The 25,249-nt window shown below is 40.6% G+C and overlaps 1 protein-coding gene across 3 annotated transcripts in view; it reads left to right on the forward strand.

The window, feature by feature from the left end:
• The window catches only part of LOC137237967 (colorectal mutant cancer protein), a 64,111-nt gene that overhangs the window by 33,109 nt on the left and 5,753 nt on the right, over nt 1-25,249 (forward strand). For 2 of the 3 annotated variants that reach the window (XM_067762428.1, XM_067762429.1), the window contains exons 7-8: nt 12,417-12,554; nt 12,614-13,246. In XM_067762428.1, coding sequence (XP_067618529.1) covers nt 12,417-12,554; nt 12,614-13,246 — 771 coding nt within the window. Of the gene's footprint in view, nt 1-12,416; nt 12,555-12,613; nt 13,247-13,310; nt 14,410-25,249 lie in introns of those variants that run through there. The other variant, XM_067762430.1, reaches the window with a different exon arrangement.

Here is a 25,249-nt window from a genome sequence, read left to right on the forward strand (position 1 = left end):
AGAGCTATGGTCAATAACGTCAGGTGAAGAAAAATGTCCAGATGGGGATTCAAACGACAAGAAAGTGATGGAGTGGAAAGTCAAAGATGAGAAGGCGACGGCAACTATAATGCTGAGTATAACAACCATGCAGATAGCTCATGTGAAGAATTGCAAGGCGTCAAGTGAGGCATGGAATACTCTTCGTGAGATTCATAGGCCAAAAGGACCGGTACGTAAGGTAACTTTGTTTAAGCAGCTCCTTGGTATGCGTATGAGCGATGGCGAGGGCATTCAACAGTATGTCTGTAAATTCACTGCGTTGGCAGAAAAGCTTGAGGAAATTGGGGTACGTCTCCAAGACGAAATTTTCGTCATTATGCTACTAGCAAGCTTGCCAAAATCTTTTGAGAATCTGATTGTCGCATTGGAGTCTCGCGATGAATTGCCCAAAATTAATTCAATAAAAATAAAATTGATAGAAGAAGGCGAACGACGTAAATCTTATGGTGCGGAAAAACCCGAAAGTAGCGTACAAGCGTTTATGGTTCGAGAAAATTCTGTAAAAAGAAATAGTTCTATGAATTCAAAATCAACTGATGCTTGCAACATATCAAACAACAAGAACAAACGACACAACATGAAGTGCTACAGTTGTGGCAAAAAGGGCCACTTCGCTGCTCAGTGCAAAGAACGAAAAAACTCACACGTACAATACAATGGTGACAACAACAAAAGCAATGGACTATTTGCGGCGGTTAACAAACTTCTGTTACATACTGATGCTTGGTGTATCGATAGCGGCGCATCTTCCCACTTATGCAGTGACCGCAACAAATTCTGCGAATTCGATGAGTATGAAGAAGAGATCATACTTGCTGGCAACAACAAAATGGTAGCGACTAGGAAAGGTGTTGTGCGTTTAAAAACGAACATGTTCGACGTCACATTGGTTGAAGTATTGTTTGTACCAGGACTACAATGTAATTTTATATCTGTTTCGAAGGCAGTTAACAGTGGATATAAAGTTGAATTTACAAAAAACAATGCAATGATTAAAACTAAGCACGGAGCTATGATATTGAGTGCTAATAAGGTATGTGTCCTGTTTCTTTTTGAGCCCAATAAAAAGAAATTGTTTTTTGCATGCAAACCTGATGACGAGGCAATGAAATGGCATTCAAGATACGGTCATCTGAATTTTGCTAGCTTGCGTCAGCTGAGCAACAACAATATGGTTCGTGGAATGAAAGTGAATATACAAACGGACGTAAATTGTACTTTGTGCATGACCACTAAATGTGCACAGCGGCCATACAGTAAGTCAGATAGCAGGGCAACAGATATTTTGGAATTGATTCACACTGATGTGTGTGGGCCCATGAGGCATGAATCAATTGGTGATGCAAAATATGTACTAACGTTTATTGATGATAAAACGCGATTTGTATTTGTATATTTTTTACAACGCAAAGACGAAGTATTTGATAAATTTAAGGAGTTTAAGCAAATGGTTGAGTGCCAAACCCAAAAAAGAATAAAAAAGCTTCGCAGTGATAATGGCACGGAATTTGTAAACAATACGTTTGATAAGTTTCTTAAGGACCACGGTATTGTGCGACAATTGACAGTTCCCTATACACCACAGCAAAACGGCGTAGCGGAGAGACTAAATTGCACATTAATTGAGATGGCAAGGTGTATGATTGTAAGCTCTGGTGTAGATGAATCTTTGTTGGCCGGGGCTGTTAATACGGCGGCATATTTAAGAAACCGTGCACCAACAAAAACATTGAATGATATGACACCATACGAAGCGTGGCATGGTTATAAGCCAGTAGTAGGGCATTTGCGTATATTTGGATCACGCGCGATAGCGTTAGATAAGACACAAAAAGATAAATTTAAACCAAGAGGCAAGGAGTATATCATGGTTGGTTACTCCGATACGTCAAAAGCGTACAGATTATATGACAAACAAACACAGCGATTGATAGTGAGTAGGGACGTCTACTTTATTGAGTCGACATCAGCTGAACAAAATAAACAGTTGAATGTTAAGGTTGCAGAAAGTGTGCGAGAAAAAGGAATTGCATTTGATATGAAGATTTTTGACAACGAAGTGCAACAAAAATATACAAATTTAGATACAACGCCGATCGAAAACAGAGAAGTGATGCTGAATAAACCAGAAAAGAGTGACGATGAATTTGAGTCAGCTGACTAAGCGCCAGCAGATGATGTTAGTTTAAAGAAGTCTCGTGGCAGGCCACGATTAGTTCGTAGTGAGGTACCTGGGTCTACCTGGTCCAGGCAGCAATGTAATTACTTAAATTTAGTAAACGTCGATGACATAAAGGTACCAGAGTCTGTAGAGCAAGCATTATCAAGTAAATATGCTAATAACTGGTATGAGGCCATGCAAGACGAGTATAATTCTTTATTAAAAAATGAAACGTGGCAACTTACAGAACTTCTTAAAGGGCAAAAGGCTGTAAAGTGCAAATGGGTATATGCGATTAAGAGAGATACGAATGGTAACGTGGAACGTTTCAAAGCTATGTTAGTCGCAAAAGGGTGCTCACAGGTATATGGCGTGAACTACGACGAAACATTTTCACCCGTGTTGTTGTTGTTGTTGTTGTAGCGATTAGGTTACTCCCCGAAGGCTTTGGGGAGTGTTATCGATGTGATGGTCCTTTGTCGGATACAGATCCGATACGCTCCGGTAACACAAAACCATTAAGGTGCTGGCCCGACCATCTCGGGAACGATTTATATGGCCACATTAAACCTTCAGGCCATCCCTCCCTCCCCACCCCCAAGTTCCATGAGGAGCTTGGGGTCGCCAGAGCCTCGTCTGTTAGTGAAACGGGATTCGCCGCTCGAAGGTGAGGTTGACAATTGGGTTGGAGAAGCTATATATTGCGCTACACAACCCCTTAAATCCCCATTTTCACCCGTCGTTAGGTATAGCACCATACGAATGATTTTTGCGATAGCAGCAGAATATGGATTACATCTCCATCAAATGGATGTGTTCACCGCATATTTAAATAGTGAGTTAGGCGATAACATATACATGAGTCAGCCGGAAATGTTCGGTAATAAACGGTTCCCTAATCATTGCTTAAAACTGAAAAAGGCCCTGTATGGACTTAAGCAGTCCGGGCGTCAATGGAACTTGAAATTAGATACAATTTTAAAGAAGATTGGTTTCCAACCATGTAAAAGTAAACCATGTGTATACGTAAATCACCGAAATGGGCAAATGAATATTATCGCGGTCTATGTTGACGATTTGCTGATAGCTAGTTCTGACTATAAGCAAATGCATGATATCAAAGCCAGTATAGCAAGGGAAGTAGAGGTAGTCGACAAAGGACCAGTGCAGCATTTTCTAAGTATGGAAGTGAATCGTAATGGTGAAACAGGTTCTATATCCATTGGGCAAAAGGCTAATATCAGAAAAATATTAAATGATTTTGGAATGATGGACAGCAGACCAATTGCTATTCCCTTGGATGCAGGGCACCAGGTGAATTGCGATAAGGAAAATTGTAAGAAAGTCGACCAGGTTCAGTACCAATCTTTAATAGGGTCGTTAATGTATTTAGCTGTGTGCACACGACCAGATATTTTGCATTCAGTTTGCAAACTGGCGCAGAGAAATAATGATCCGCATTCCGAGCATTTAGCAGTAGCCAAAAGAATATTACGATGTTTAAATTCAACGCAAGATAAAATGCTAACATATCATCGAACGGGTAAAGATGTGGAATGCTTTGTAGACGCGGATTGGGGCGGAGATGGTAGTGATCGTAAATCATATACGGGATATGTGTTTATACTAGCTGGCGGAGTTTTTTCTTACGAGTCGAAAAAACAATCAAGGGTAGCGCTCAGCAGTACTGAGGCTGAATACATGGCTCTTACATCTGCAGTTAAGGCGGCTGTATTTTTACGACAAAGTTTTGGTGAAATGAAGCTCGAGTTCCCTAAGGCAATCGTAGTAAATGGAGATAACCTCAGTGCTATGAATCTTGTGAAGAATCCCGTATACCATGCAAGAAGCAAACATCGATATTAAATACCATTATATACGAGATATCTATAGAGGAGGCGACATTGATCTCAAATATTGTTGTAGCAGTGACATGGTTGCTGATATTTTGACTAAGAATTTGCCTAAACCTAGCCATGAGAAATTAATGATGATGCTAGGTTTAAATTAATTGAATGTATATTTTTATTTAATATGCATGCATATGAACGTTGAGGAGGCGTGTTGAAATACAATTCTGTGTACAACGTACATATTCATGCAACCCTGAACTTTGTCTGTTCTTTTTTCGCTTTGTATCCATTTTAATATATATTCGGATTCTCAATTTGAACTGCAAAAGAATAAAACGCATAATTTGTAAGCATTAACTTGTCTGTGCTTGATTTTTTCACTTGGACATACAAAAGTAAAGATAATAAAATTCCAACACTTTCGAATGCATGTTGTTTTTGTTGTGAAGTGATATGTTTTCTAACTCCACATTCAATTTTAAACTAAACTGCTACCGATTATTACATTTTACAATATTATGTGAAAATAACTTTTCAAGAACGTATTAGTTTCAATAATAAAATAATTTAACAAAAATGTTAAGTTAAACGGTTTTATTGAAAACAATACTTACATGAAGTAATAGGTACTAGTTATCACACTCCTCATCAATCTAGGGCATTGATCAGACAATTAAATAAAAGCATTGGGCGGGTGAAATTTCTAAAAATGTGAGGCGTAGCATAACCTGATTAGGGTTCAGTTGGTCTTACGTATAACTATCAATAGGAATTTTACGCGTCCAACGTTTTTATTTAATTGTCTGCTCAACGCCCTAGATTGGTGAGGAGTGTGATGACTAGTTATATAGTTATTTTATAAAAAAATAAATAAATGTAAGGCGCGATAACCTCCGAAGAGATCTAAGGCCGAGCTTCGCTTCCAATTTGCGTCGTGCTGCTCTTGATTTTCCCTACAAATTGGTCGGACGGGACCTAAATGTTTTATGCCGACTCCGAACGGCATCTGCAAAGCAGACGAGTTTTCACTGAGAGCTTTTCATGGCAGAAATACACCCGGAGCGCTTGCCAAACACTGCCGAGGGGCGACCCCGCTTAGAAAAATTTTCTTCTAATTGAAAAACCGTATTTCTAAAATTTTGATGTTGCTTTGCCTGGGGTGTGAACCCAGGGCATACGGTGTGGTAGGCGGAGCACGCTACCATCACACCATGGTGGCCGCAAGCCGTTAATTAAAATTTTTTTTAAATTATTTTATTTACTTAATATTTCGTGAAATGATAAAGAATTATGTATATTGCTTTTATCATTTTTTCAGAATTTGTATGAAGAACGCAGTACACACTATATCAGAATTTGTTTCAAACCTGCCCTGTCTGAGCATAAACTCAAACACCTAGTTGTGAGATAGGGCGACTTTGTAACAAATCCTGAGATAAGGAAACAGAAGTATAAAACCGTTTAACATTTAACATTTTTTTTAAATTATTTTATTTTCAACTTTTTAGTCTTCATTAATTGCCTATTATTTCTCATTCTATTTAGGTCAATTAGTGACTCATTATTACAAGGACTCTTTCCAAAATATTTTGATGTCCCTTCTACCGGACTTTATGTAATATTTGTTCCAAATATGAGCCAAATCGGACATCATAGGTCGCTTTCTATTCATGTATGTATTATGTGTTCCAAAAATGGACCAAATCGGACCACAAATACGATTTTTTTGAATATCTCGACCCTTGGGCTACCTAGCGGCGATTTTTTTTCATAGGTCGTGTTCTATTCTTGTATGTATTATGTGTTCCAAATACGAGCCAAATCGGACCACAAATACGATTTTTTGAAATATTTCGATCCATGCGCCACCTATCGGAGTTTTTTCATATTTTTGCATTGTCATCGGGTTATGAACTATATTCCAAGTTTCATGCTTGTAGCTTATCGGGAAGTTTAATTACAAAATTCGTTCACAACGGCCGTGCAGCCGGCCTGTGAAGTCAAGCTAAATAAAACCCTTTCAAAATATAAAAACACTTCCTTCGTGCGTATGCATAAGCAAGTTGATCAAGGCGTAGCGGCAAATGCAGAAGCATGAATCCTAACAACATCAGATGAGTTGGCCTCGGAGTGTCGCCGGCGATTACCCAATAAAATTTAATGGCGAGCGTTACAATTTGTATGCAGACATCAACATAGTCCAGCGAATTAAAACACAGCGGATACACGACCATGTTCCGGGGATGAAAAACTATGTTCCAATCATGAAGATTTCCTATAGGGAGCCGACTTTTGAAACAGAGCAAGGGGGCGGATCCCACTCTACCGGAAGGACTGGGAGAAAAACGATTTAAATTCCCGTTACTAATTGCTGTCAGTTCCAAAATCGTTTAAACGTTTAAGTGTCAATGACTTTGTCTTAGCAATGATCTCTATCGTTTTAGTTCGCGCTTTTACCTTTCTTACCTTACTCCAAAGTGAAGCGAAAATACTTGCCATATCATATGTTGCCGTATGTAATTTCCCCCCAGCGGGTTAGTGGGCTTAGAATATACCATGGGCAGGTATGCCTGTCGTAAGAGGCGACTAAAATACCAAATTGATTCAAGGTTGTGTAGCGCAACCCTTTCAAGGGGTTGCCAGCGCAATATATAGCTTCTCCAGTCCAATTTTCAACCTCACCTACCCATGGTGAATCCTGTTTCTTTAGCAGTGGAGGCTTTGGCAACGCCAAGTTCCTCATGGATCTATGGAGTGGGAGGGCGGGATGGCCTAGAAGGTTTGATGTGGTCATACCAAATAGTTGCCGAGATGGTCGGGCTAGTACCTTAATGCTGCTTGGTACCGGAACGTACTGGATCTGCAACCGGCAAAGGACCATCAACCTTGGAGGCGTGTCCTTATCGCTACAACAACAACAGAAGAGTTACGTCATGCACTCTTTCCCTTTTGCTAAAATCAATTCCTAGGCGTGCTCTTAAATGAAAAATATCAAGCTTAATTTTCAACCTTGGAAGGAATATGGTATTGCAACCACGAAATGCATTTGTCAGCACTCTATGCAAATATTTTCATATGTACATTCGAATAAAAAGAACAAACAATGAAAAAACAACTAAAGGTGTCTAAGTTCGGGTGCAACCGAACCTTATATACTCAGCGTGAGCTTCAATTGTACATTTCATTTCAGAATAAATTACTTTTCTACATAACAAGTGGCACCGCCCGTTTAAAAAAAATTCCTCTTACAGTAAAACTTGATAAGTGAAATATCATTTATTCAAAACTATTTTTTGCTAAGTTATAGCTTAATATTCTAGTCTACGACCGATTCCGTCCATTTTTACTAGAAATATTTTCTGCTATACGGTATAGGGAAAATTTGTGTACCCAATTTTATTACGATCCGTTAATTTTTCTTCGAGTTATGGCTCCCGAAACATAGAAAATTGCTTAGTCATAAAAGGGGCGGTGCCACGCCCATTTCTTTAAAATTAAGTTTTTTCCTATTTATTGTTATAAATATACTTGGAAATTAAATACCATTGACCATAACTTTTTTGCAAAGATATACATAGCTTATTGTATTCGTCCACAACCCTTTTAAAAATCTTGTATATAAAAGTGGGCGTGGTCCTTACCCGATTTCGTTAATTTTTCTTCAAAGCATTCCTTGTAGTAAAGGCAACCTCTGCCGAATTTTGTTACGATTTAACGGTTTTTGATATATGATTAATAATATTTGTAAAATTGATTTCATCACAAGAGGGCGGTGCCACGCCCATTTAAAAAAAAATTTTCAAATTTTTATCAAGAGTCTCAATATCAGTCCACATGTCAAATTTCAACATTCTATGTGTATTATTTACTAAAAATCAGGTTTTTTTTGTTTTCCCAAATTTTATATATATAAAAAGTGGGCGTGGTTATCATCCGATTTCGTTCTTTTTGAATACCAATCTATTCTGGGTCCAGATAAGCTAGTGTACCGAAATTGGGTGAAGATACCTCAATATTTACTCAAGTTATCGTGCTAACGGACGGACGGACGGACGGACATGGCTCAATCAAATTTTTTTTCGATACTGATGATTTTGATATATGGAAGTCTATATCTATCTCGATTCCTTTATACCTGTACAACCAACCGTTATCCAATCAAAGTTAATATACTCTGGGTGCAAAGCACGCTGAGTATAAACAAAATTTTACCAACCAATATGTACCAATTGTATAATTTCCAATGACAGAGCCCAATTTTGACATTTTATTAAGATGAGAAGTAGCAAATTCGTGCTGAGTAAATTTCTTCTAGCACAAATTAGCAAACATGGAAACATATAATTGTAAATCAGCTGATTGCATTTTTCGCAACAAAGCCATACAATTTTAAAATTGAATATTATAAAGGCCTTTTTATGAGAGATTTAATAAAAAATAAGTCTAAGAACCAAGCTTATTTGGTTTCAGTGATTTAATAATAGCCGAATTTTTTTGCATCTACATTTCTTAGATAATATTTAGGAGACCCATCCAGCGGCAATTATCGAAGACAGTGGTAATAACTCGATTCAAAACGGGTTGTACTGAATAGCGGAGACACGCACCTCTGTTGGTCATAGTGTATAGCTAAATCGGTTGCCATGAATAACAGACACACACCCTTTTCGGCCATAGAAGTTGAGAAAAGTATAGCGATAAAATGGGGAGACACATTTCAGTTGCAACTAAGTATAATGCACGTTGAAATTTAGCGGTACTAATTTTCTGCGCAACAATTTCATAAGTGTAGATAAAGTTACACTTTTCGCAGTACATATACATTTTAAGTGCATATATATATACATACATGTAAAAAACAACACAACTAATGTTTTTGTAGGTTGCTGAAATATGTTGGCTAATTTATGTTTGTTGAAAACTTGGCAAGTTTCGCTCTTTGTGATAGTAAATTTTGATAACTCGTTCTAGAATTTGTGGTCAAACACTCCTATTTTGTTTTCGTTTGAATTTGACATATTAATTCTCTATTTGCGAAGGATTCGTTATAATTTTCTCTCTTTACGTTGTCATTAAGTAAGAATTAGCTTCGCCTAGAGCCGTCTTCCTGAGGCAAAATGAGGCCCTAACATTTGTTTTACATTTTTATTGTTGCGAAATTTAGGTATTTTTGATTTTTCTGCACCTGTTATCATTCGAGTAACTGAACTGTACAATAAATAACTCAAATATTCAGTACAGCAAAATGTTCTTTATTTACAACGCTACTATGATAGTAGTATATCACAATTAAACTACTCGCGTACTTCACTTACATTGTTTTAAAATTAAACTGATTGACTATCCTTTAGCTTGCGCTGCTTTTATACTCTCAGTTGTGTCGCTCGCCTTTTGTGAACAGCCGTTGCGAAAAATTATTAATTTCTCGTTTCTGACTTCTATGTACATGCGTTTATATGCCTGAGTAATATGCGATCTTTATTGCTGTTTGCGTCTCATATTCATTGTTGCCTCCCATGTATGTATATGTGAGTAGTATGCGCTACAACTCTGCATCTCATATTATCTGTTGCTTCTATGTATATGGATGTGTGTGGCTGTTTTCGTTTTCATCCGCTTGCCCTGCTGTTGTCGTCCAGCATTTATTACTAGCGGCATAGTGACATATTGTAACGAATTTAAGGAATTCCCCTTATTCCAAACCCTCTACTAAACGTTCGAATCGCTAAACTATTGAATAAATAACTCAAATATTCAATAATGCAAAATAGTCTTTATTAGACTACTTTGAGAATACTTCACAATAACACTTATACTTCACAACCAATAGCATGCTTAAATAAAAACTGAATACTGACTACTCAGCTTGCACTGCTTTTATGCTCTCCGTTGCTTCATTCGCACATTTCTACTAAAGTCTAAACGTTTCGCCTGCTAGAACTGCTGTATCTCCTGCTTGGTAATTGAGCTACATATATGCGTGTGTATGTGTAACAACTTCGGCTGATGACTACATCATGTGTGAGGTATCTCTTCGTTGCCTTGTACACAAGAGTGGGTGCTTCCTGTTTTTGTTGTTGCGTGATTATTAACTAGCCTAGTGATGTCAACATTCGCCACAATATTGAAACAGCTAATATTCGCCATATCATTGGAAAGTTTGCAATTATTTTTCCTTCTTCGTTTCCACCTTTTTAACACAAAAGGTGTACAACGTTGACAGTAATTTTTCACACCCCTAGGCGTCCAAAATCGGAGCGTTCTCGCTTTTTATTGGCTATATTAGGAGTCCAAAATGAATGTATTTCCCTTCTTGCGATAGTCGTCCGATATGAGCCTTTTTTCATACATATATCATATGAGCCTAAATAAGAGTCTTTTATGACAACAAATGGATTCATAAATAGTCCATTTTCAGTACTTATTTTCGTTGTGAATTTGTTCCAAAATTGCTTTGTTAAACATAAACTTTTGGCATGCGGCTCCTAATTTTCTCCATATCAGAGTCCTAAAAGATTCCTGTAAGATCATGTTTCTGAAGCTCAAAATTTCACGTATTTCGATATCTTTTCGGATTTCGTTCCGTGAACGTTTGAGGGGCCGTAATTCAGGATATACGTGACAATTCACGAAATATAAGAAAATAAGGAAAATACGCAAAAGTTAACCAATTAACTTTGTGGTCATATTAAATCGTTCCCGAGATGATCGGCTAGTACATTAATGGTGCTTGTTACTGGAACGCACCGGATCTATATCCGAAAAAAAAACACCAACTTCGATAAAACTCCCTAAAACCTACGGGGAGTAACTTTATCGCTACAAGAAAAAGACGACGGCTTAACCATAGTACAGGTTTACAAGTATGATATGTATGAGAAGGAAACAATTTCTTTCTCTAACACACTGGAAATGTAGTGCACCTATATGGGTCCTACAGAAAATTATACAAAAGTCTTGAATTGGGGTATCTGAGGACGCGTAGTTATTCCAGTATTAGGAATACAAACACGGGTGCTACCCGTTCAACAGTTCTCTGCGAAAAACAGTTTGAAAGCGAGGTCGACTGCAATAACCCGTCCAAAAATGTGGAAAGAGAAATGAAAAGACGCGTTTTGTCCTGTTATCAATAGTCCAAAGGCGACAAAGTATTCGAACTATTGGAAGCGAGGCAAAAACGCGTCTATTAATACCTCCCCCGACGGTTTTGGTCGTGTTTTAGCAATAGTCCCCGGTAATAAAGTATCACAATTCGTTAATTAAAATTGTCCAAAACATATGGATTTTAAATAGAGATGTAATTAAGAGCTCGTTTGAAAGTAAATAACGATATTTCTTTGTAATTTTACGATAAAAATTTTACGCAGTTTTCGTTAGCAGCTAGTACACTTTTCTTGGACCTAAGAAGTACAACAGTGCCCAATAGCATCCACAAAAAAAAAACGAACAGGAACAAGCATTTTATCAGGGACCGTATTACGTGTTACGATCACTGACTGAAAACCATTTTCACTCAAGCGATAACTATGCAACTGTCAAACCTTTTTTGAAAATTATAATAAATAATGGATCTGACGAGTACTATTTGTCGCTAGTTCAAATATGGCGTTAATCCAATCCACCTTTTCAGAGCTATTGTGACTTACAAAATGGGTTTCGATCACGGATCGTAACACGTAATACGGGCCCAGGTGAGCGTGGCTGTGTACGTGCGTGCTGATACATATCCTACTTGTAGGCCTGTACTATGGACTTAATGACCAAACCCTTTTCCACTGCTAACAGCACTTCATTGGCCAATCAGCTTTTGTATCATGGAGTGTAACAGCAATCGTTTTATTTAAGGGCCAATACCATAACGCTAACGCCATAACCATACCACAGCCAAACGATTGGCTTTTGGGTTTCTCGCCATATCCATAACCTAAAAATATTTGAGTTGGTGAATTTAATAACTTTTTGTAGATTTTGTTCATTGTTTTGGATACGTTATGACTAAGAGACTTATTTTTTGTGGAATATGTTTGTAATTTTTTGCGTTTTCTTCATTTTTATGAAATTTTCACGATTTTTAGGTTAAGGCACCATTAATCGATGACATTGGAGATAGTTATGGATATGGTTATGGTTACAACTATCGCGTTAGGGTTAAGGACGTTTAATTTGCCATTTATTCTCATATGCCTTGAAAGGTTGCTGCCATAGTTAACGTTCATATACCTACGGTATTCATCAAATTATTTCATAAGCTTGTGTGATCGTTAGAAACGTTGTGGAGTAGATTAGTTCATTTGCATACTTTGCAGAAACAACCGTAATTCGTTTGCAGAACATTACAATATTATTCTTCTTTATTTTAGGTTGGCATTAATGACGGAAAAGACGCTCAGTGCCGAAGAAAGTAGAAGAGCTGTTGAGACTGTGGCAAGACATCTGTTAGATCGATTAGAAAGTGAGAAAAATATTTGTGAGAATAGTTTGGGTCCTTGGCAATCAACGTAATTATGCAATAAAGGAAATCCTTAACATTTTGTTATAACTTTCTCATATTTCACAGATTCAGTATTTCTGACAAGTTGTGCTCACCTCCTTGGACTTCCGAAGATGACAACCGTTTGCGTAATCATGTTTCGAAACTAAAGGGTCACCGCTCGACTGTACAAAATACGATCGTCAATTTGGAATCACCATTTAGTGATCTCTATGAAAAATCACGTTTAGCAATTGAGAGCGGAAAAGAAATGGTACAAAAAGAGAGCAGCATTCAACTTGATATTGAAATGGCTGTAATGATGCAAGAGCTCTTAAATTTACGCGAAGAAAATATAAATTTAAAATCAAAAGTTGAATCTGCAGAAATTGAAAAACGCCTCTCTGCAGAGCGCAATAGTTCTCTGGAAGAAGCGCTACAACAATTACAGCTACAGCTGCAGTTACAATTAGAAATTAGTACAGATACTAGTAGTGTCCTTTTTCATCGTGAAAAGATCGCAGAAAATCGTATATCTTATTCTGAATCAGAACATGTTGCTTTGACAGAACAACAGCTAGTAGAAGCTTTAACTCGCGAATCTGAACTGAAATGTCGTATTCAAACATTGATAGCATCTGTAACTGCGTCACAACTCAACGCCGATGAGCGACATGTTCAACTACAGAATAATATTCAGGAATTGCAAAAATCAAATTTGTAAGTGTGAACAAATAGTAAATAATTCTGGTGAATGCTTACAAGTGAAGAATCTTCATCATAGTACAGGTTTACAAGTATGATATGTATGAGAAGGAAACAATTCCTTTCTCTTTCCAACGCACTGCCATTTAACACTTCGGTTAGTGTTAAACTATTGTGGAACTCAGTGGAACCTGCGTGGAACATGCGTTTGACACTTAACGAAGTGTCAAAATTATCGGGGTTGCTGTCGTGGAAAATGTAGTGCACATATATGGGTCCTACAGAAAATTATACAAAAGTCTTGAATTGGGGTATCTGAGGACGCGTAGTTATTACAGTATTAAGAATACAAAAACGGTTGCTAAGTTTTTCTACCCGTTCAAAAGTTCTCCGCGAAAAACAGCTTGAAACCGAGATAGGCTGCAATAACCCGTCCAAAAAATGGAAAGAGAAATGAAAAGACGCGCTTTGCCCCGTTATCAATAGTCCAAAGGTGAAAAAGTATTCGAATTATTGGAAGCGAGGCAAAAACGCGTCCATTAACACATCTCCCGCCGGTTTTGGTCGTGTTTTAGCAATCGTCCCCGGTAATAAGGTATCACAATTTGTTAACTAAAATTGTCCAAAACATATGGATTTTACAGAGAGATGTAAATAAGTGCTCGTTTGAAAGTAAATAAGGATATTTCTTTGTAATTTTAGAACAAAAATTTTACGCAGTTTTCGTTAGCAGCTACTACACTTTTCTTGGGCGTAAGAAGTACAACAGTGCCAAATAGCATCCACAAAAAAACGAACAAGAACAAGCATTTTATCAGGTGAGCGTGGCTGTGTATGTGCGTGCTTCTACATATCCTCCTACTTGTAGACCTTTACAATGCTTTTCATTCCTCCATTGCCATACCTACCATGTCAAATAAGTTGACAGGGAGAACGGCTGTCGCGAATGTCCACAGAATGGAAAAAAGGCTTGTTTATTTGCTCGCGATAAATAAATTATATTGCCATGAACTGCCCATTTGTGTTTCAAACCAACTTTTCTTTTAAATGAATCTATAGAAAATCAGACTACATATTAATATTCATTTTTATTTTAGTTAAGCAAACATATTGAAATATGTAAATAATGCAATACCAATAATCTACTACAATGAGTTTGAATAAAATATTTAGCAAATTGTTATGGATACGCATTTACGATGGAATCAGTAAGGAAGGCGGTCGGCATGATGTGTTGGTGCACAGTGGCTAGTCATTGTCGGCTGGGGCGGGTCCTTGCCAACCTTACTGTTCCTGCGCCATAAACAGAGAAATGTTCCTATTATGCCTATCAAAACGAGCAGCTGTCAAATTCAAGAAACCTGGCAGAAGCGCAGAGACCGACTCAAAACGCTTATCAATACAAAATAAAACAACATCCGGCCGAACCGGATGTCACGGACAGACCGTTGACATTCAAAATCTAAATTCAAAAAAAAATTCAAAAATTTAAAATTCAAAAAAAACTGGCGCAAAAAAAAAATTACCGAACCGGACATGGCCGGTTACCAACGTTGAAAATCAAATTCAAAAAAAAAACGCTGAAAAACCAACCAATAACAAAAAGGCTGGAAAAATTAAAAATAAAAAAGAAAAGGGCCGAATATACATAGGGGGCGCCGCGGGTGTTGTTGCGACGCCCGGTGCTTGTCCCACCCTCAAATAACCATGGCCACCGACGCACCTAAATCTCGGTGGCCCCTTACCTGTATACCTTAGGTGCCCTCTAAAAGAAAGGAGACCTCAGCATTCCCATTTACAATTTAGATTTATTGACAGTTCATACTAATTAATAACTTATGCATTAAATTTTTAGGATTCTATCGAGAATTTCTAAGTTTCACATGTGATGCTAGAGTTTACGTTTATTCCGAATTACATTTACATCGCATACAATTATTCGGATTCAACTCCTTATATGTCTTACAGCCTAGTGGTTTCGTATATAGTGTAGAAAATATTTTGAATGTACTAAATATCTTTTGGTTATTAATTACTAGTGCAATTACATTAAATTCATTTTTATGTATTTCATTTAATTTGGGGAATTCTTCCTCTTCTTCCCTTTTTTTTTTTGTGCAAGGGTTCATTCGCGACGTTATTTGAAAATACAAAAAAAAAACGTCTGAAACGAGTTTATTGTTCCGGGTTCAAAAGGACATCGCTCCCCAACCCCTGTTGCATCTAGGTTATAACTCTCGCAGAAAGGCCTATGTCGCTAATGTGTAATGCATTACCCATTTACATGGCTTTCGCAGGTAAGTATAAAAAAATTTATGGTTCCGAGTGACACATTCAAATATGTAAGGTATTATATATATACTAGTGACACTATTCTGTAACTCGACTGGAATAAAATTATCTGCAGAACTCACACTTTCATAATTTTGGTTTTCTATTTCTTGACTGTATTGACCTTTCACAAGCTTTACAGAACAATGGTTCTTATTCGCAAGATTGCAGAACGGGTTTTACATTGCACTTATCCGACGGGTCAACAGAGTTAAGAGCACCAAAGTGTCCGAATGCATACACCGTACGTTCGAATCGAGTTACAGAAAGGGGTCTTTAGGTTCATTAAGCGTGCTTGGAATGAATTACAAAAATTTGGAACGATAATCTGTAAGTGACGAATTTTATCACTTCACATAGATACATAATACAATTTCACCGAGTTGGAACGGACTCACCCAGTTTCAAACGTTGTTGTTGTAGTTGGTGTTGGTACTGTTGTTGTTGCTGTTGCTGCTGCTGAACCTGCTGCTGCTGAGTGTGCGTATGTTGCTCAGATGTTGCTGGCTGGCGTTAATGAGGTGTGATTATCGTGCCATTAGGTAGAATGTTATAGGGCAATGCTTGGCCATTGGACACCACCCAATATTTGCTCAGCTCGTTTAGATGATGGTTTTGCGTTTGTTGTTGCAATTGTAATTGTTGCAATTGTTGTGTATCATTAATATGTTGCTGTGGTGAATGGCGCTGTGTTTGTTGATATGTCACTCTAGGAGTGGTACGTCTGGCGTCTTGGCATATGACGGTGCCGGGGTCACTGGATATGGTTGGTGCTATTGCAGTTGGTGTGGATGGAAATGACACCGCTAAGCCAACACCACTATTGCTAAGTTGAGGAACCGTGTATATTACGTGGCAATCGTTGGGAATATTCCAACATTCCCGCGCTCCTCGCATACGCGGAGAAGGCAACGCCGATGCCTTCCAATTACTATTTATTAGTATTCACGATGTTCGGGAATTTAGCACGTCCTGAGAGTAGGTTAAAACGGTCTCAACGTGGCCACCGGCTAGCTTACTTCGTTTTTAATTGAATTCACTCATTTCGGAGACAATTTTCGGGTTAAAACGTTAAAATGTAAACTTCCCGTATGTAGCTCCTTAGCCTTTCAAAATTTGGCTATGTATATAAGCACGGCTTTGAGGAATTCCGAAAATACGATGAACATATGTAGAGGAGTGTTTTACGATTGCTATAAACCGCCCAAATTTTGATGGTGAACTATCTGTTTTTGAGAACGCGCTCGTCAGTTCCACCAACTATATGTGGATGCACTTAAGTATCCTGTAATTTTTCACTTGACCACTTTTTGGTCATGAGGGTTGTGTGCTCTACCGCTTCAGACCGCCAGCAAAAAGGAAAGGAAAGTTTTTTTCTTCCTCGGAAACTCGTGGTGGTTTTTTCTTCCTTTCTTTTTTTCTTTTTTTTTTCCGTCTTCTCGTGATGGCCGGTCTGTCTGTTCCCTTCTTTTTCGATATTTTTCATCGCAACCCTTTCCACATCGCTAGGTGTGTTCCCGTGAACACGCTCCCAAGTGGGTCGTAGCCGTAGACCGTAGCAGCAGACCGTAACAAACCTGCTTCGCTTTGAAGACCTGACGATGAAGCGAACAGGGAACCGGATCATCTGTGGGAAGCTATTGCCAGGGATCTCCGATGACAAGCAACGTGGGGCACGACTCACCCCTGAGATAAGAGTCTCAAAGTCCTACTACGAAGCTAGCCGGGCAACATGGGTCCATCAAAAAAAGTTAAGTCAAATTTGGGAATTAATTCTGTTTCCTAGTTTAAAAGGGCTTTGCGGCAATTAGACATTTGTTATGGAGAACTCGTCAAAACTCCGAAAGGTTTTAGTGGTTATCGCCCCCACAAAAGGCAAGACAAAAAAAATTTTCGTAGACATTTTGGTAAAGGAGAACTCGTCCAAACTCCGAAAGGCTAGTCCGACCTAAGCGTGGACTGCCAGGGTGTTCACGGTCTTCGGTGAGTACGCGTGTGAACAACCTATGAGGTCAGTGCTCGGGGAGAATACTGGGCGAGATGTCCCCGACCGCCAAAACGCCCAGACAAAAAAAAGGTCCAATTGGTGGGTGTATAAAAAAAATCAAATTGTAAATTGGCAAAAGAAACGTTTTCTAGTTCATTGCGGGCGAATGTCCGACGCGTGAAAGCGACCTATCAATTTCCCGTTTAGGTCCTCGAGATCATACAATGCGTTACCTATTTTTCGAAGCACGCGACACTTCAGGTATTTGGGTAGGAATTTGGCATTAATGCCCTGTTTAAAATTACTTAAGGCAAAGTTTCTCCGGAAAACTTCCTGACCTTCCTTATAGTTGACGTGTCTAGAGCGCTTGTTATAGGTGGTTACTCCCCTATCTTTGGCCTGATCTAAATTTCTGCGGATCTGCTCACGAATATTAGTCAACTTGTCAGCTCGGCTTACTACCGTAACCTGGTCTTCTCGAAGGCTGCCGAGTTTCCCTAAAATGTTGTACGTTGAGGCATGTTGGACCATGTTTTGGCCATATAATGCAAAGTACGGAGAACACTGAATCGCTGTATGAAAATCACTTCTCAAAACTGATAAAATTTCGGGTATATGCTTATCCCAATTAGTGTGGTCAGGTTTATCCTTCAGGAAAATCCTAATCTTAGAAACAATTTCTCTGTTGACGCGTTCGGATGCGTTCGCTTGGGGAGAATATAGCCCCGTCCTCACGTGCGTCACCCCGGAGTTTGCAAAAAATTGGTTCATTTCCTTCGAGATGAACTGTTTACCATTGTCACTGTGAATAAACTCAGGGACCCCTACAGCCGGAAAAATTTCTGAAGCGAAGTAATTTATAACGTTTACAGTGGTGGCTCTCTGCATGGGCTTTAGCCAAACGTATTTTGAAAAATGGTCTAGCACTATGAAAAGAAATTGATTTCGCCGCTTAGATCTCGGATACGGCCCTAGAAAGTCGCAATACAACCGCTGAAATGGCCTTTCGGATTCAAAGGTACTCCCTATAGGTGGTCTCGACTGCTGATTGGTGGGTTTTACCGTTTTGCAGGTGTCACAACGCTGGACGTAGTCCCTGACGTCCTTAGTCTGCTGCGGCCAGAAGTACTTCTGCCTAACACGTTCTAAGGTTTTCAGCCATCCGCCATGGTAACTCCGGTTAGCGTCATGTGCTAATCTCACTGCTTCCTCAGTCAACCCTTTTGGCAACCATAAACGCCACAGCGAGTCTTCTTCCCCTTCCATCCCCTTACGAAACTTAACTCTTTTGAAAATTACACCGTCCACCACTCGTAAATCCGGAAGTGATTCCTCGTTTTCGGTGACGGTCCGAATTAAGTCTAAATACTCATTGCTGGTAAATTCGGGAGAGACTAAGTCTATTTCTCCGGGTGTGGTAGTGAAAGTTAACTCGTCAACGTCAAAACGCGACAGCGCGTCTGGTACTACATTCAGGGTGCCCTTACGATGTTCCATTCTAAAATCGTATCTTTGCAGTAAGAGTGACCATCTCGCCAACCTCCCGCTCAAGTCTTTTTGTGTCATCAACCACTTGAGACTGGAGTGGTCCGTAACAATCCGAAAAGGTAATCCTTCGACATAGGGTCGGAAACGCTTCACGCTAATTATGGCTGCAAGACATTCCAGCTCGGTTACTGTGTAATTGCGTTGAGCATTATTCAGCTTTTTCGACACGAATGCGATTGGATGCTCAGCGCCATCATCATCGACCTGAAACAATACTCCGCCAACACCTATTTTGGAAGCGTCACATTGTATCACGAATTCCCTTGAAAAGTCTGGTTGGGCCAAGACAGGCGCCGAACTCAAGGCTACTTTTAGTTTTTCGAACGCCTCTATAGCTTCAGGAGTGAGTTTAAACGGGCCTGCTGACTTGCGGAGACAGTCGGTCAAGGGACCTGCCAAGTCCGCAAAATTGGTAATAAATGCTCGGTACCAATTCGCCATGCCCACAAACCTACGCACTTGCCGAGGGGATTTAGGGATCGGGAAGTTTTGTATTGCTTCTACTTTTCCCGGATCCACTTTCAGACACCCGCTGCCTATCAAATACCCTAAGTAGCGTATTTCTTTCTGACAAAATTTACTTTTTTCCACATTTATTGTCAGACCTGCATCTCTCAAACAGTTCGCCACTTCCGCTAGCAATTTTAGATGATCCTCAAAATTAGTGCTACATACCATCAGATCGTCCAGGTAGACAAAGACGTTCTCTCGCAGACGCGAAGGGATCGCCTTGTCCATCAGCCTACTCATAGTCTGCGGTCCATTGCACAGACCAAATGGCATCACCTTGAAGTGGTACAGAGGCCTCCCCGGAACTGCGAATGCTGTTTTTTCCTTCGAGGACTCTGTCAATTTGATCTGGAAGAACGCGTCTTTCAGATCAATGCCACTAATAAAATGCGTATCTTTCAGTCTGCTCAATAAGCCGTTGATATGAGGCAGGGGGTACGAATCCTTCTTAGTCACCGCGTTGACCTTTCTCGAATCTATGCACAGCCTGACTTTGCCTGGTTTCCGGACCAGTACTACAGGACTACACCACGGGGAGTTGGATTCTTCTATAACTCCTAACTGTAGTAACCTGTCTAGTTCTCTAAAAGCTTCGGCTTGCCTCGGCGGCGAAAGAGGAAAATGCTTGCTTTTTATAGGCACAGCATCACCGGTGTCGATGTGATGCTCCACTAATTTAGTTTGCCCTAGGCCTAACTTCTCGTACGAAGGAAACGTCTCGATGACTTTTCGCAATTCTGATTTCTGTTCTGGTGACAATTCATGGAGGTTAAGTTCCTCTTCCTTTTCAAGCCTAGTCTCTAAGCACTCTACGCTCGGGAATATTTCGGGAGCTAACGCAAATGCTCTCCAAAAATCGACCCCGAAGTATGCTTCTTGGAGCAACGAGGGAACAAGGTAAAAACGAATAATCTTTGTGATATTTTTAAAAGTGACCGGTAGGGATACTGAGCCTAAAATTTTTTGCTTGTTGCCGCCCGCGGTATATACGAACGCATGTAAGGGCTGATATTCGAAGCCGTTATCCTCTAGGAATTCTACTCCATTTTTCCCTAAGATGGAGACGTTGGCTCCCGAGTCTAACAACCCTACAAGAAAACTATTTTTAATTCTAGCCTTTACTAAAGGCCTTTCGTCCTCTGTAAGCGTTAACGTGGTGGCTTGCAGCAGTCTACGCTCCTGTACTCTCCGGTGGTATCTCTTCCTACACTTCAAAATATTGTCCGATACCGGATATTGGTCAAAAATGGTATGTCTCATTTGTTCATACCTATCCTCCCTTTCTTTTAGGGTTGGGAAAAGTTGCGTTTGGCACGCGACATCCCTATGCTGGCGTCGCAGAATTTTGATTTGCTCGCCCATCGTGAAAGAGGACGTTCGACTCTCGGATTCAGAACTATTCGAATCGTCAGTACTATCGGGGAAGGTTATTATTACAGTCGAGGGTTCTTCTGCCAGGGTACTACTGCACCTCGGAAGCTCACCACCTCCATGCAGAGATTCGCCCTCTGGTTCAGCGCACGGGACGACGCCTCGAGCACTGGCTGATGTGGGAGCTATGAAACCGAACGAGGTTCCCCCATCTTCTCGCTCGGGTACTGGTTTCCCTGCCTGCGATGGTCCCTAGGGCATTTAGGAGTGAATACACCCTTATACCCACATTTAAAACAAAAAGGACTTTTTATGGGTTCCTCGCAATATATATAGGAGTGCCCCATTCCCTGGCAATTCCAGCACTGGATTCCTGAGTAGTCCGGTCTTCTGCTGCGTCTATATTCCAGCGCCTCTATCTGCGGATCTATCTCGCCGTTCTCGCCTTCCATCGTCATGTCCGGGGTTGTCACGCGGGCCTCGCTTACATGCCGTCCTGGGTAATTGGCTCCCAGCAGCTTGCTCTCTTTCAGCACTTGTTCACCTCGGCGTGCTACATCGCGCAGATCATGGAGGTTCCTTACGTCCGCATTAAAAAGCATTAGCTTAAGGCTACTGTTGACGTTCCTTTTTATTATGTCAATCAGTAGAAGCTCTGACATCGGCTCCCTTAAGCGCGCGTTCAAGGAGATTATGTCCGCGTGAAACACGTCATAACACTCACTTGCCTTTTGCTTGCGCATGGAGATCTCCATCATGATCTCGTGGTCCGTTTTCAAGGTGCCAAACTCTCTTTTTAAGGAGTAGCACAAAAAGGCATATGTCGCATTTGGGTTTTGTTTTGTGAACAGCCAGTACCATTCTTCGGCTCGTCCCGAAAGGAATAAGTGGAAACTGGCCATTATTTGTTCGTCAGGGCATTGTGTGCGCTCACACAAGGTGTTTAATTTGAAGAGGAAATCGCTTACACTCCCAGTGCCGTCGAATGCGATTTTCCACTCCTGCGGTTTTACTGTTATGCTGCTTGGAGTCGGGTACATTGGCGGTACTACCGATGGCAATGGGTTACGGTCCATCCTGCTTGCGTTCCTGTGTTGCTGGTGTGCTTGCTGCGTGGATTCGAGAGCGGCGTTGAGCTGGGCCATGTTGGCTCTAATTGAGCCCATCTCTCTCCGCATTTCCTCCTGCGAAGCCTGGAACAGTTGGTGTAGCACGTCCACCCACGAGCCTCCACGAGTGGCTTCGTCCTGCATTCCTAGGAGGTTCGCCTGATCGCTGGTAGCGTCCCCAAAATTTCCAACCTCTTGATTTGGTGGTAAGGCACCCGCTCCATCTGGTGCATAGTTCGACACATTGGTCATTATCCCCGAGATGTTGTGTGTGTTTAGCAGCGATGCATTTAAATTGCTGGTGCTTACAGGTATGTCCAGTTTGTCGCGGTCGTCGTTCGGGCCCGAGCCTATATGAGTCCCCGCGGGATTTCCGTAGGATTCTCCTACTGGGGTATGCACCACCAAAGGACGCCTTGCTTTCGAAAAAGCCCCCCTATTAGCACCGCCCCGGTTTTGGTTTCCCCGGAACCCTCCCGCACTCCCGAACGGAGTATTTCGCCCCGGTTGGCCGAACGATTGCTCGCGTGACATAATCAAAAATAATTATATATATGTAGCTCGTTACGTAGTAGCTAGAAAAAACTTTTGCCGCGTAGCGCAGTTAGGGGTCAACAAAAAAAAATCAGAATTCCCCCTTTTACTTTATATTTTAGGCGATGCCTTGAAAAAAAAATGTGCATATAAAAATTACGCGAGGAGTTGAGAAAACTTGGTAGCAATTGTAATGGGAACGCTGACATCCCATTCCCAGAAGGCACCCGGGCTACAGGTCGAGAAAAAATTTACTACAAACACATTCATACTTGGCCCTAGTGCTCCCAACCGCAGTGCGAGGGGGTCTTAAGGCCCCCCTCCGAGACTGGTTTGAGGCCACTAGGGTCACTCCAGGCACACACGGGTTGGTCTCAACACGCCCAGCCGCAACGCAGGGGCAGTCTCCAGGGGCTTGCCCCTGGGACTGGTTGGGGGTGTTGAGGCCTCCCGTTCATTTTTACTGGACACCCCTCCTGCCTCCGCCGCAATGGGTGGAGCGGTTTCGGAACCGCTCCCCCAGTCTGGTGGGACAGGAAGGAGTGCCACTCTGAATCCCAGCTCAACCCGTCACAATCCAGGTGGCACTATGTGTTGCCACCTGAGACGTGGGATGAGCTGGGGTCCTACAACACATACACTCACACACTCATACCAAAACGATACAAAATTCGGCAAGGAAAAGAGAAAAAAAAAATTTTACATTACAAAAAAAAACCCAATTAGCGGACATATAATTTTCCATAGCCGACTGCGGACAACATTCCGGAAACACAAAAACCCACTTACAAAAAAAATCAAGTGCGTTTAGCACTACCTCACTGGGTGAAATACAAAAGTCCGGAGGACAAGACGTTCAGTCCGTGGCTCCTTCCGCTACTGCCCCCGATGACCAGCCCGGACAACCTGATCCGTCTAACCATCCCACCGCAACGTAGGTGGCAGCTCTGTGGCTGCTCACTCGGACTGGTGGGATGGTCAACCTCACAGGTTGACCCGACTGACCCCCGCGGTCAGCGCTTCAGGCGCCGCGTTGGGCGCCATCTGTTATGGATACGCATTTACGATGGAATCAGTAAGGAAGGCGGTCGGCATGATGTGTTGGTGCACAGTGGCTAGTCATTGTCGGCTGGGGCGGGTCCTTGCCAACCTTACTGTTCCTGCGCCATAAACAGAGAAATGTTCCTATCATGCCTATCAAAACGAGCAGCTGTCAAATTCAAGAAACCTGGCAGAAGCGCAGAGACCGACTCAAAACGCTTATCAATACAAAATAAAACAACATCCGGCCGAACCGGATGTCACGGACAGACCGTTGACATTCAAAATCTAAATTCAAAAAAAAATTCAAAAATTTAAAATTCAAAAAAAACTGGCGCAAAAAAAAAATTACCGAACCGGACATGGCCGGTTACCAACGTTGAAAATCAAATTCAAAAAAAAAACGCTGAAAAACCAACCAATAACAAAAAGGCTGGAAAAATTAAAAATAAAAAAGAAAAGGGCCGAATATACATAGGGGGCGCCGCGGGTGTTGTTGCGACGCCCGGTGCTTGTCCCACCCTCAAATAACCATGGCCACCGACGCACCTAAATCTCGGTGGCCCCTTACCTGTATACCTTAGGTGCCCTCTAAAAGAAAGGAGACCTCAGCATTCCCATTTACAATTTAGATTTATTGACAGTTCATACTAATTAATAACTTATGCATTAAATTTTTAGGATTCTATCGAGAATTTCTAAGTTTCACATGTGATGCTAGAGTTTACGTTTATTCCGAATTACATTTACATCGCATACAATTATTCGGATTCAACTCCTTATATGTCTTACAGCCTAGTGGTTTCGTATATAGTGTAGAAAATATTTTGAATGTACTAAATATCTTTTGGTTATTAATTACTAGTGCAATTACATTAAATTCATTTTTATGTATTTCATTTAATTTGGGGAATTCTTCCTCTTCTTCCCTTTTTTTTTTTGTGCAAGGGTTCATTCGCGACGTTATTTGAAAATACAAAAAAAAAACGTCTGAAACGAGTTTATTGTTCCGGGTTCAAAAGGACATCGCTCCCCAACCCCTGTTGCATCTAGGTTATAACTCTCGCAGAAAGGCCTATGTCGCTAATGTGTAATGCATTACCCATTTACATGGCTTTCGCAGGTAAGTATAAAAAAATTTATGGTTCCGAGTGACACATTCAAATATGTAAGGTATTATATATATACTAGTGACACTATTCTGTAACTCGACTGGAATAAAATTATCTGCAGAACTCACACTTTCATAATTTTGGTTTTCTATTTCTTGACTGTATTGACCTTTCACAAGCTTTACAGAACAATGGTTCTTATTCGCAAGATTGCAGAACGGGTTTTACATTGCACTTATCCGACGGGTCAACAGAGTTAAGAGCACCAAAGTGTCCGAATGCATACACCGTACGTTCGAATCGAGTTACAGAAAGGGGTCTTTAGGTTCATTAAGCGTGCTTGGAATGAATTACAAAAATTTGGAACGATAATCTGTAAGTGACGAATTTTATCACTTCACATAGATACATAATACAATTTCACCGAGTTGGAACGGACTCACCCAGTTTCAAACGTTGTTGTTGTAGTTGGTGT

The sequence above is a fragment of the Eurosta solidaginis genome, chromosome 1 (assembly GCF_040869045.1).
Source record: "Eurosta solidaginis isolate ZX-2024a chromosome 1, ASM4086904v1, whole genome shotgun sequence".
Taxonomy (NCBI): Eukaryota; Metazoa; Arthropoda; class Insecta; order Diptera; family Tephritidae; genus Eurosta; species Eurosta solidaginis.